At 46.1% G+C, this 12,825-nt stretch overlaps 1 protein-coding gene across 1 annotated transcript in view; it reads right to left on the bottom strand.

Moving 5' to 3' along the window:
* LOC310789804 (cilia- and flagella-associated protein 70-like) overlaps positions 1–12,825 on the bottom strand; it is a gene marked incomplete at its 5' end in the record, with an annotated part of 125,897 nt that overhangs the window by 73,556 nt on the left and 39,516 nt on the right. Inside the window, 2 exons of the mRNA XM_083651483.1 lie at positions 6,212–6,361; positions 9,611–9,760. Of these exons, the coding sequence (XP_083507609.1) occupies positions 6,212–6,361; positions 9,611–9,760 (300 nt within the window). The remainder of the gene's footprint in view (positions 1–6,211; positions 6,362–9,610; positions 9,761–12,825) is intronic.

Here is a 12,825-nt window from a genome sequence, read left to right as displayed (position 1 = left end):
CTTTGCTTGACAATCCACTGAAGCCCACGGTCATCCATGGTATTTCCATGATATTCAAATTTTTTGGAAAGGATATGTATGTGCACAAGTTCTTCAGGAGGGAAGAAGACATTTGCCCTTTTCGCTGTACCGTTAGAAACGTAATCAACTTCCCCCTTTCCTGTTATAGATATCACCAAGAACACGTGTGTTCAAAGCTAACATTACTAAGTTATATTACATTGGTATCACAATCTTCATGGACACATTACATTATAGTCAAATCTTATGTTAACCAATGTTAGCAAAACACTAGCTAAATAGCTAGCTACTGTATAACTACATCAGGAGGAGAGCCTAATATCAGATCAACTTCCTCCTTTCTGTGACGTTAGAGGAGGTACGGACAGATAGGTTGGTTGCTGGCATATTTTTAAGATGACATCAATTATTGTCGTTAGCCAAAAATAAGGAGGTAGTTAGTGATCTGACACTCTTGATGTAGCTATATGTTTTGCTAACATTAGCTAACGAGACCCGGCACTCAGAGCAGCAGCTAAACCAGCCTTTTCTCTGTAAGAACCAGAGAGAATACAGAAGAGGAACCTTTGCAGAGAGTGAACAGGCAGAAAAACATGCGCCTGCTGCCTAAATGCCGGGGTGCCCTGCAGACCTTTTTCACCATTCCCAGGATAAATTGTGGAAAACGTCTCAGACCAGAGAGGCCAGGTGACTTGTTGTCTCTAAAGTAAGTCAGTGTTTTATCTCTCTTCTAAGCCTTCCTGTTTTGTAAACCGCGGCTCTGTGCTCTGTGCTGGCTTTTAGCGGAGGAATACGGTAGTTGTACGGTTGGGAGAAAAAGCAGTGCCGAATGAAACTGCTGTTTTGCGGAAAAGTAAAGCGATGAAAATTGTCAAAATAGAGCGTGCATGTACACGGATATCGATTTGTTTAGGTGGCCGTTGTTTTAGGTGGCTAAATTACGTTTTACTTGTTGACCCCCCGTACTTACAGAGAAAAGGCTGGTTTAGCTGCTGCGCTGAGTGCGCGGTCTCGTTCCACAATGCGCCCAGCCTCTGTGTGAAGTGAAGTGGCGCCGGGAGAGGGCGACCCGCTGAGCGCTCCGTAACTTCTTAGACAAATAGGCTTTTTTATTTACCGTAATTTCCGCACTATAAGCCGCACCGGAGTATAAGCCGCAGCAGCAAAATTGCCTGTTTGTTACATATATAAGCCGCACCGGACTATAAGCCGCAGGTGTTTTAATGTTTTTTTTTTTTTTTTTTAACACATTGAGTGCCAGCCGTTTTTTCAATCCTGTAGGTAAGTTGTGCCAGGTTTTTTTTTGAGCATTTTATAAGAGCCGAGGATTCTTTTCTGTTAAGACTTCGTGAACACCAATCATCTAAAAATAACTAATAGAATGTGTGCTTTCTCTGTCTAAAAGAGTTAGTTTGCAGAGTTAGTAGTTATGTAGATATTAGCCGTTGAGTACAGCATGGTTTTAGCGTCTGAGACAGGGAGCTGAGATAATCGCAGTTTTGTGAAATTCAATCAAACAGCAGAACAGTCACCTGCCTGTGATTATGGGTGCCATTGGGCAAGTCTGTATACTGTATTGTGTGTGTGTGTGTGTGTGTGTGTGTGTGTGTGTGTGTGTGTGTGTGTTCGCGCGTTGCTCCGCGGCTCTGAGAGGAAGAGATCTCTGTCCGTTCTTTGCCCCCACAGCGTGTCTGTCTCCCACTCTGTGTGCTCTCTCTCTCTCTCTCTCTCTCTCTCTCTCTCTCTCTCTCTCTCTCTCGGGACTAGAGAGAGAGAGAGAGAGAGAGTGTGTGTGTGTCTCCAAACTCCTCCCTCCGTCTGTGCTGCGGAGGGAGGATTCTCCGCGGCCGTCTGGACTGTAAAACTGTTTCTTGAGGTGTCGGCTGAGAGCTTTGAATAAGCTTTTGCGATTCTGGTCTTATTTATGCGCAAAGGTACTCGAGTGTGTGTGTGTGCGCGCGCGCGCGTGTGTGTGTGTGTGTGTGTGTGTGTGTGTGTGTGTGTGTGTGTGTGTGTGAAATCGAAAGAGTTTTCGCCCAGCTACTTCCTTGAAAATTACACTGGCTTTCTCCAGCGCGCTGGCTGGCTGTGGCTCTGGCTGTGGCTGGCTGTGGCTTTGTCTCTGTCTTGGGAGAGAACTGTCGCCACTTAGTGGTCGGTAAAATAGATTATACACATTCTCTTCCTCCAATAGTGATATAGAAGACGTAAAAGGGGTTGATTGATGTCCCACCGTCAAAAAAAAAAAATGTTTATGTAAGACGAGATAGCTCGTCTATGGCACTCAACCGTTGGATTATGTAAGACGAGATATCTCGGCTATGGCACTCAACGTGTTAATTGTGTTTTAATGTTTAATTACCATATGTAAGGGTTCATGCACAGAGGGGATTGTCGGGAAAGAGATGGCTGTTTGAGGAAGCTCCCATTTATTAACATTTCAACAAAACAACATAACACAACACCACCTGTGTTTTTTTTTACAGTGCACACAGTGTCCGCGGTGTGGTGAAAAGAGGGCAAGAGAGGAAATTAAAACAGAAGTGGATTTATAGTTAGAAAGAGTGCTAAAGAAGAGAGATTTTTTTTTTTTTTTTTTTCCCCCCCCGAAAAAATCCATAGATAAGCCGCACCGTTATATAAGCCGCAGGGCCAAAAAACGGGGAAAAAGCCGCGGCTTATAGTCCGAAATTTACGGTAGTGTAAACGCGTTTTAATTTAATTTCATTGCCTCGATTCGCTTTGTAAATACCTAGTGTATATAACAGTGTTTTTAAATAGTGTACATAGTAGCGTCTTCACTCTTTTCTTTGCAAGAAACAACACAGACGGCTGTTCGCTGCAGCCGTCCGCTCCCCACAATGGAGGAGAACAAAGACGCCAAAGACGCCGACACCAGCGTCGGGCAAAAATACAACAGGAACGCGCTGATCCAATTCAGGAACACACGGATTTATCCCAACAGTAACTGGCGAGCCCCCGACCTCACGGAATTTCCTGAACTTATAAAATACCAACGGAAAAGAGGTAGGAGAGGTGGCATACTCGCCCGCCTAAGAAGGCGCGCCAACAAGCCCCCGTTACCCAGCGTCTTACTGGCAAATGTCCAATCTTTGGAGAATAAGCTATGTGAATTAAGAGCGCGAGCACAATTCCAAAAAGACATAGCGCGATGTAACGTTTTATGTCTGACTGAAACCTGGCTCACCCCGGATACAACGAATCATTCTATCACTCTACCAGGATTCAATGTATTCAGAGCAGACAGAGATGAACGATCCGGGAAAATGAAAGGCGGAGGCGTCTGTCTTATGATTAACGAAAACTGGTGTGTAAACACCACAGACATCGGGAAACACTGCTCAGCAGATCTTGAATATGTAATGGTACAATGCGTGCCGTTCTGGAGTCCGAGGGAATTCACGTCAGTCACCATCATGGGTGTATACGTTCCTCCACAAGCGAACGTGACTGTCGCACTGAAAGAGCTGCAATGCACCATCAGCGCACAGGAGACAAAACAACCCGAAATGGCCCTGGTGGTGACTGGGGATTTTAATAGGGCAAACCTATGCCCTTCTGGGACATGAATTAAACTCTGATTCTGATTCTGATTCTGAACCTGAGAGGTAGAATGCACACATTGTACCAGCACATTCACTTCCCCACGCGAGGCAGTAACACACTGGACAAATGTTACTCAAATATCCGTCATGGCTACAAAGCCGTCCCTCGCCCCCCTTTCGGCAAATCGGACCACGCCTCCATTCTACTAGTACCCAGGTACCAACAAAAACTAAAAAAACAACCCCCAGCATTCCGTACCGCCCACTGCTGGTCAGACCAATCAGACGACATCCTGAGGGACTGCTTTGACCAAGTGGTGTGGGAGGAGTTCAAAGCTGCAGGAGACCTGGGCGAGTATGCAGATACGGTGTCATGCTTCATAAAGAAGTGTACCGACGACATAGTCCCCACAAAAAGAGTCAAAATAATGCCGAACCAAAAGCCCTGGGTCAACAGCGACGTCAGGGCTGCCCTTCACGCCAGGACCACCGCCTTCAGCTCTGGCACAACAGACCAATACAAGCAGGCACAATACGCCCTCCGGACCGCTATAAAAATAGCACGGAGAGATTATGGAAGGCAGCTGGAGTCAAAATTGGACACTAACAACCCCAGACACCTGTGGAGAGGGCTCCATGCTGCCACAGACTTCAAAGAGGTGAAACGACAGAACCCCAGCACGTCACCCACCCTACCGGACGAACTCAACGCGTTCTACGCTAGGTTCGACCCCTCTGCCAGAGCGCCTCCCCCCCTCTCCCACCCCTCTCCCCCTCTCCTCCCCCCCATCACCCCCCCCTCCCTCCTCCCCCCCACCACCCCTCCTCCTCCCCTCCCCACCCCCCCTCCTCTCCTCCCCCCCCACCTCTCCCCCCCCACCACCCCTCTCCTCCTCTCCTCCCCCCCATCACCCCTCGCCCTCTCCGCCCCCCCACCACCCCTCCTCCTCTCCCCCCCCCGACCACCTCCCCTCCCCCCTTCCTCCCCCCCACCCCTCAGCACCCCCACCCCCCCCCCCCATTCCCACCTAATGGGACTAAACACAGCAATGTGCGACTGGATCCTGGATTTCCTGACAGACCGCCGCCAGGTGGTGAGGGTGGGCAACCTCACCTCCTCACCACTGACCATCAGCATAGGAGCGCCCCAGAGGTGCGTCTCCAGCCCCTTCTGGTACGACCTCTACACCCACGACTGCGTGGCGACTCAAACTTCGAACACCATCGTGAAGTTTGCAGACGACACAGCGGTCGTGGGGCTGATCTCGGGGGGGCGACGAGACGGCCTACAGAGAGGAGGTGGGGGCCCTGGAACAATGGTGCCAGGACAACCACCTCTCTCTGAACGTCTCCAAGACCAAGGAGATCATTGTAGACTACAGGAGGGGGGGGGCACACACCCCCCAATCACCATCAACGGCACAGTGGTGGAAAGGGTGGACACGGACAGCTTCAAGTACCTGGGAGTCAACATCCACCAGGACCTGACTTGGGCCGGCCACACCGCCACTGTTGTCAAAAAGGCCCAACAGCGAATACATGGACTCAGGCGCCTGAAGAAATTTGGGCTAAGGCCAGAAATCCTCACGGACTTCTACAGAGGCACCATTGAAAGCCTGCTGACTGGCTGCTTCACCACCTGGTACGGGAACTGTACCACCATGGACCGCATGGCGCTACGGAGAGTGAGACGCGCGGCCCAGCACGTAACAGGATGTGAGTTGCCAGATCTGCATGAACTGTATAAACAGCGGTGCCTCAGGAGGTCCCTGAAGATCATCAAAGACACAAACCATCCCCACAACAGCCTGTTCTCCCTGCTACCCTCAGGGAGAAGATACAGGGTTCCAAAAGCACGCACAAATCGCTTGAGGAACAGTTTCTTCCCGCAGGCCACGAGACTCCTTAACATGCACAAATAGTGTAGTAGCCGTACTGTACCGTACTGTAGCTGCTACCATTACGTATGTCTAACGTTTAATTGTATGTTTAATAAGGAATATGCTATTTGCACCCGTATGTCAAATACGCCGAATTTAAAACGCAGAGTTTAATTGTATGTTTAATAAGGAATATGCTATTTGCACCTATATGTCAAATATGCCGAATTTAAAATGTTTAAGCACGACTAAAGTATGCACAGGACATGTGCACCTATGTGCAGTGAATATGCCACTGTCTCTGACTTGTCTTATCACTATACTGCCTTATTGCTTGTTGTGTCTCTTGTTGTTTTTGCACTCATATGCCTACATTTGTACTATGTTGTAAACGGAGTCCACAGCACAAGAATTTCACACGTGATACTTGTACCATGGAGTGACAATAAAAATCTTGAATCTCTTGAATCTTGAATCTCCTGAACACTGTACCTAATTAAGTTAGTGTATCGAACTAGCTGATAGGACCCCACTTCAAACAAACCGAACTATCCCTTTAAGATGTGACTATATACAGTATGTAATGTGTCTGTGAAGATTGAGACCAATGTAATATGACAATGTTAGCTTTGAACAGACGTATCCTTGATGATCTAGTATAACAGGAAAGGGGAAAGTTATTGGAGCACAGAGCAAAAAGGGGCGGGACTTAGGAAAGGTCAATTGAGCGCTCTGCCTGCTGACCTTCCTGGGTGGCTCCTTGGCTCCTCCCTTGTTTCCTCCATCCTTGCTGGCCGCTGGCCTGACGGAGCCCACAGCTGAGCCGCCGCGACCCTTCACCTGCCCGGCTGCTGCCTTCACCTGCTCTCTCAGTATACTCACACTCTGCTTGGTCTGCAAGCAGAAAGACACACAACATACACACACACACACATACACACACACACACACACACACACACACACACACACACACACACACACACACACACACACACACACACAATTAGGCAAGCCTCACAGTGCACCATGGGACCAGTTATCCAGAAAACTGAAAGAAGCGATCAACTTGTATAATGATGTTATTCCAGCTCAAATAAATACAAGCAGCCATCAAATTCTAATGCATCGTCCATAATCTCAAATTCAGACAAATATCAGCTGTGTTTACCACCATGCTGCTATGCTACAGATCAGCTGTGTTTACCACCATGCTGCTATGCTACAGATCAGCTGTGTTTACCACCATGCTGCTGGTAAACACAGCTGATATTTATCTGAATTTGAGATTATGGACAATGCATTTGAATTGAATGGCCGCTCATATTTATTTGAGCTGGAATAACGTCATATGGATTACAAACTGAGGAGCAGGGGGAACAGGAGCTGCTGTCTCTCTTTTTGTCCTTTTTTTCATCCCATTTTCTCCCCAATTGTACTTCGCCAATTATTCCCCCTGCTGCCCCGGTCGCTGCTCCACCCTCTCCGATCTGGGGAGAGCCGAAACTAGCACCATGCTTCCTCCCAGACATGAGCAATAGCCAGCCGCTTCTTTTCACCTGACAGCTGGAGCCTCACCGTAGCACGTGGGAGGATCACGCTATTCCAACCAGTTCCCTTCCCTCTGAACAGGCACCCTGACCGACCAGAGGAGGCGCTAGTGCAGCGACCAGGACAAATACCATCAAACTGGCTTCCCTCCCGCAGACACGAGTAGTGTTAATTTTGTCGTCATTTTTTTATTTAGTCTTAGTCTTAGTCCCGTGTTAAATGTCCTTGTTAGTCTGTATCATATTTAGTCAACCTCATCCTGTTTTTATTTAGTCAACTTTTAGTCGACTAAAAGTTTGAGCATTTTAGTCTAAGCTTAGTCAAATAAAACCATAAGTATTTTAGTCTAGTTTTAGTCAATGAAAACTGTTGAATCTGCTGATGCGCTTGCACTAGTAATTGTGTGGAATTGTGTGGAAAGCACTCAGACTTCTCTGGATATAATGTAGACAAGCAAGTAGCTGTACATTTTGGGAACACAATGCCTCATACACACATAGATAAGACCCTTAGCTAAGACTGGGTGGGTTCTGTTGTAACTACTGTCAATGTTTTTAAGACAGCTACATGTCAGCTACATCTATGATGCTGCAGCACAGGAACCTGAACTACTGCATTGAGGGGGGGAAACAGTCTATAATTAGTGTTAATTTTGTTGTCCATTTTTAAATTTTGTCGTAGTCTTAGTCCTGTGTCAAATGTCCTTGTTATTTTTTATCATATTTAGTCAACCCCATCCTCTTTTTGTTTAGTCAAGTTTGAGTATTTTAGTCACGTCTTAGTCAATGAAACTAAAAGTCTGAACATTTTAGTCTCGTCTTAGTCTTGGGGAAAAAGGTAGTCGACTAACATTTTTCGTCATAGTTTTCGTCGACGAAATTAACACTAGACACGAGCCAATTGTGCCGACCAAGTATCCGAACCTGTGCCCCTGCCGTTGGTAGGCAGGGACTTTACCGCTACACTGGAGCTGCTGTCTCTAATGTGACGGACAGCAAACACAGCAGGCTGAGCATGTTGCACCAAGGTAAATACATTGTTCATTTTCTCATTGTCTATGATATAATAAATAAGGATATGAGCCGCTCTGTGTCATTAAATAAGTTATTTACAGGACGTAAATACCAGAGCATGTGAGCGGAGTGGAGCGGTGATAATTACCGCTCCTCGCTCACGGCCGCTCCGCTCCAGACCGCTCCCCATGCATGTTCGTTTCTCTTCCGTCTCGTCTCGCAGCAGCTGGCAAGAAAATAGTGGGGGTGCACATGGCCACGCACCGATGCATTCTGGTTCGAACATGTTGTGATCAAAACTGGAGCGAGACTGAGCGGGAGATCGGTGCCGCTCCAACTTTCGCTCCGGTACCGCTTTGGTCCCCGCTCACCGCTCAAGCCAAAATCCCCCTGCTCCGCCCCCCGCTCGGCTCACATGCTCTGGTAAATACACACATAACACATGCCCCATATTCCTCATTTCCAGGTCGCAGCTTAAAACATATTATCATTTCAGCGCATGTATATCAAACCAAACTTATCAGGGTGAGTTAACAAATCATAATAAAAGCTGGAAATAAGTTTCAGGTTGTTAAAAAAAAACCTGAATTCTCCTTTAAAGATTAAGCTGTACATTATATTATATGTGACACGGTTGCTGGACCACCACAACAGTGCTCCTGGAGTCAGAGGTCTGGCTGTCGCTGTCACAGGTACCAGCCGTGTCTCCCGACTCAGCAGCCTATAGATCTGCTCTAATCTGCCCATAATCTGCCTCTGATTTCCTGCACCTGTTTAGCAGTCTATTTAATGGTGTGTTGTTGTATAAAGAATAATCTAGGGCAGCGATTCCCAACCTGCAGGACACTGCCCTCTAATGGTCCGCGGAGGTATTGCAAATGGGCGGCCAGATCAAGAAAAAAATTACAATCAACAAATAAAAAATAAATAAATAAACTTGCTGACGGACAGGTACTTTAAAACTGTAAGGGCTAATATACACCGCCTCTGGATGCAGTACGGCTGCAAACCCAGACCCACACTCATGTAATCTGTCAGACGTATGCGGGATCCGACAAAAATAGAAGAGGTGACACAGGGGAGTGATTGATTTGAGTTCTTTCAGATGCTTGTGTTAGTGACTGTGGAAAATGAAAAGTGTTCTGAGAACACATTATTTAGCCTCCATATTTTATGAGGCTGGAGGTGGGCTGCGAAAGGTTTTGACATTAAGTGGGCCCTGAGTTGGAAAAGGTAGGGCATCCGCCTATTCACTGATAACAAGGTAATTCTGCTACCGGTATATAGGTTAGTCAATTCTTTCAGACCCTGGGAGGAAAAAGACCATAGGACCACCTATTTCGGTAGTCTGAAAGAGGTCCCAATAATTAAGACTAAGAGGCCTACAAAGGATTGACAAGTACATTTAGTCATATGAGGTCTGCCTCTTTTTTGAAGAAATCCTCTGATTTTTGTCATTTCTCACCTCTGTGATTCAGGAGTGCTCCACTGATGCTATTTTAACTCTTAAAAGGGCCTGCTTGCCGAGTCTGTTGTACTTTAGTGCCTTAGTTTTTCCTGTGTGTGTCTGTGTCAGTCACCTTGTTCAGAAGCTCGGCCTCAGAGAAGGGCTGGACTCTGTAGGCTCCTCGGATGCGGGTGGCCCCGGGGTACAGCAGGGGCCCAAGGTCCACATAGGCCACGCCGTGGAAGGAGATCTGCTGTTCCTCTCCTGCTCCTCCTACAGGAGACTGGAGGAAAACACCACACACATGTTTAGCTCCGTCTCTCACCTTTCTCAAGTGTTTAATTATTGATCATTCACACACAGCTTTGTTTTCCTCACACCGACTCTACGGTCTCAAACTAAATGACAGAATGTGGTGAAATTTAAAACTGAAAAAGGACAATGTCGCTTTGTCCCTAAGGTCGCTTGACTTGTAGCAAACTCATGAATGCCTTCATACATTCAAACAAAAATAATCCAGTTGACTTCACCAGAGGCCAGGCTTTCACAGACTAGTTGACTATCAAAACCAATAGTCGACACAGTGCATCATAGTCGACTAATCGTTCATCTGTGGATTTAGGAAGAAACAATATAAATAACTAATTGAACGTAGATTGGTTTGAACATACATTTTCTACATGACTAGTGGACCCGTGGGAGTTAGACCCCCCCTGGTCTGGAACAAAGTGGTCTCCAAAGCCTCTGGGAGACACGTATCACTGATTATATCACTTACCATACTCATAAGAATGACAAGTGTCCGTGTCCGTGTGTGTGTGTGTGAGCAAAATTTTTGTCCGGCCACAGCTATGCCGTTTTGTATAGAATTGGTTATGTCCACTCAAGCACTCAATGATGATGTCATCAGTGAGTGATGTCATCAGTGATTATTTCACCGGATGTCATCATTGCTTGGCAGTGTTGTGCAAGCTCACACTTCACAAGAGCTAGCTCAAAGTCCAGCTTATGCAGATTAAAATGAACTAGTTCACGTTCATAGCTCATATTTTTAACTTTGAGCTATAGCTCACAGTCCCAAAAAATGAGCAGCTCAGTTCATTTCAAGCTCACTTCTTGTTTACCCAGAGAAAAGGCACAGCACTGAAAATGTAACAGAATAGCTTTTAACACACAATAGCTTTGTGTTAAATAGCACACATCTGTAGGAGCCAAATCTGTAAAGTTTGATTTGTTTGTTTTAACGACGATTGCAAGTGATGATGTCATGGTTGACAGTGTAATGAAATTTGTGATGGGAATTATGACATCATCGGTGATGGTATAAATATGTTTAGTTTTGAATAGTTCAGTTTAGTTTTGGATTCCTGGTCGACAAGTGTGTAAGGCTGGAAGCAAGACACAAGCTAGCTATAAAGAACTGAACCCAACGTGTTACGGAGGAGGCCATCCTTGAGCTGGATTGGCTGGCTAGGAAAGTGTTTCACTGTAACCCAACGAACAAACATCACCCAATAAAGACACCTTGAGTTAAAGACAACTGAAGTCCACGGCGCCTACAAAAAGTCAGAAAACTAGAACCTACAAAAAGTAAAAAACTGTAGACGCTGTACAAAGTCCACGGCGCCTACATCTTTATTTTAAAAGATGAATGTAAAATTCAGGGGCTTTTAACCCAAGCTTCAACAAGAGCAGACATATATTATCTTGCTCCAAAATCTAAAATATACAATTAAAAATACAATACAGTACATAGCTTTTTCAACACATAGCCTATTCACCCCCCCCCCCCCCAGTCCAGTTAATCACAGGCAGCTGTTTCTATAAATTATAGATCCTATAGATCTATAATTCTTGTATTGTATCTTATATGGTATTGATTTGGTACTTATGGTAAAGTATATCTTGTATTGCATCTTGTAATTCCTATATATATTATATTATTATTCTATATTATACATCCATCTACAGTGGAATCCGCTGATGGTCATACTATAATGAGTAGAGATGCGCGGGCTGCAGTTATAACCACGCTGACCGCGGATATCCCGCCCCCGGGGCCGATCATAAAAATAAACATTCTGATTAACTCATTCATGGCCAGTTTAGGACTGCCAATATTTAGCACAGGCCAAAGATTTTCATAATTGTTGGTCATCTTTCAATACCCACAGTAAATTATCTATTAGCACCAAAGTGATTTGCAATACCTCAAAATGAAGATGTACGTCTCTGGGTTCACCAGGAAAAAAAAGTGAGCTTTTAGCATGTTCTGTACTCTACTTACAGGGCTCGACATTAACGGCTGCCCGGTTGCCCCGGGCAACCAAAAAAAACATGGGGCAACCATTTCTTGGTCTTTGGTTGCCCCAGGGGCAACCACGATTTAACATGCAACAAAATATGTACAGCAGCAAACAGCAAAATATACACCAAATAAATGTTTTAATACTTGTTGTGAGTGACATATGTGACATTTTATTGCTGTTACAATCGGAACGATGTTACTAATTACCAGTCGGAACCTACGTGATGCATGCTGCACGTGCGGTATGTTTTAACGAGTACTGACTCGGACAGGTGGGGCTGCTCGCACACAATCACAGCGGCTGCAAGACGCAAGAAGAACCGCGTCCGCCCGCAGCCCCGCACAGAAACAAAGGACGAGGAAATTGTCATTGAGGTGAAATACCCGTGCGTCTTTGAACGGGACGGAAAACGAATGCTATACTGCAAAGCATGTAGCCTACAACAAGCGCTTAATAGGTCTCATTATGCTTCCCGCATCGGCGAGTGTCCGCACAGAAAAGTGAGTCAAATCAGCAGACGCGCCCCTCCACAAGGCTCCTGTGCAGACGGTTTTCACCTGGCCGTGCACACCCCGAATTGTGTAACTACGTGGACGCGGCTGAGCGGACAAAGTGGAGTTTTCAAGACTCCAGCTCACTTCCGCGAGCAGAAACCCACACAGTGTATAAAAACTCCACACGTTTCCTCGTCAAGATTCAGTGTCTCTCATTTCCGTGCGACAGCCCAAACTTCAAGCATAATTCCAGCATAACGCTATACTGCAAAGCATGTAGCCTACAACAAGCCTACAACATACACCTCGACCAGGACATCCTTCAAAAACGTTTTACCACCGCGTATATGTGCTGAGGAATGATTTGCATCCCTGGCCTGTCAGCCTGTCATACGGGGTGAGAGAGAGAGGGATTGCAGGGCCGCTTCTGGGCCTTTTGGGGCCCTATGTAACATCAGAGTGGGGGCCCCAAACCACTGTCATCATAGTATCCCTGAATGAACATGAGGAGGGTAGGCTACTTCATTATCAATAACGCTTTTAAT

This window comes from Poromitra crassiceps, assembly GCF_964638095.1.
Source record: "Poromitra crassiceps genome assembly, chromosome: 1".
NCBI lineage: Eukaryota > Metazoa > Chordata > Actinopteri > Beryciformes > Melamphaidae > Poromitra > Poromitra crassiceps.
Note: the sequence above shows the minus strand (reverse complement) of the source record. Positions and strands in the feature narration are given on the sequence as shown.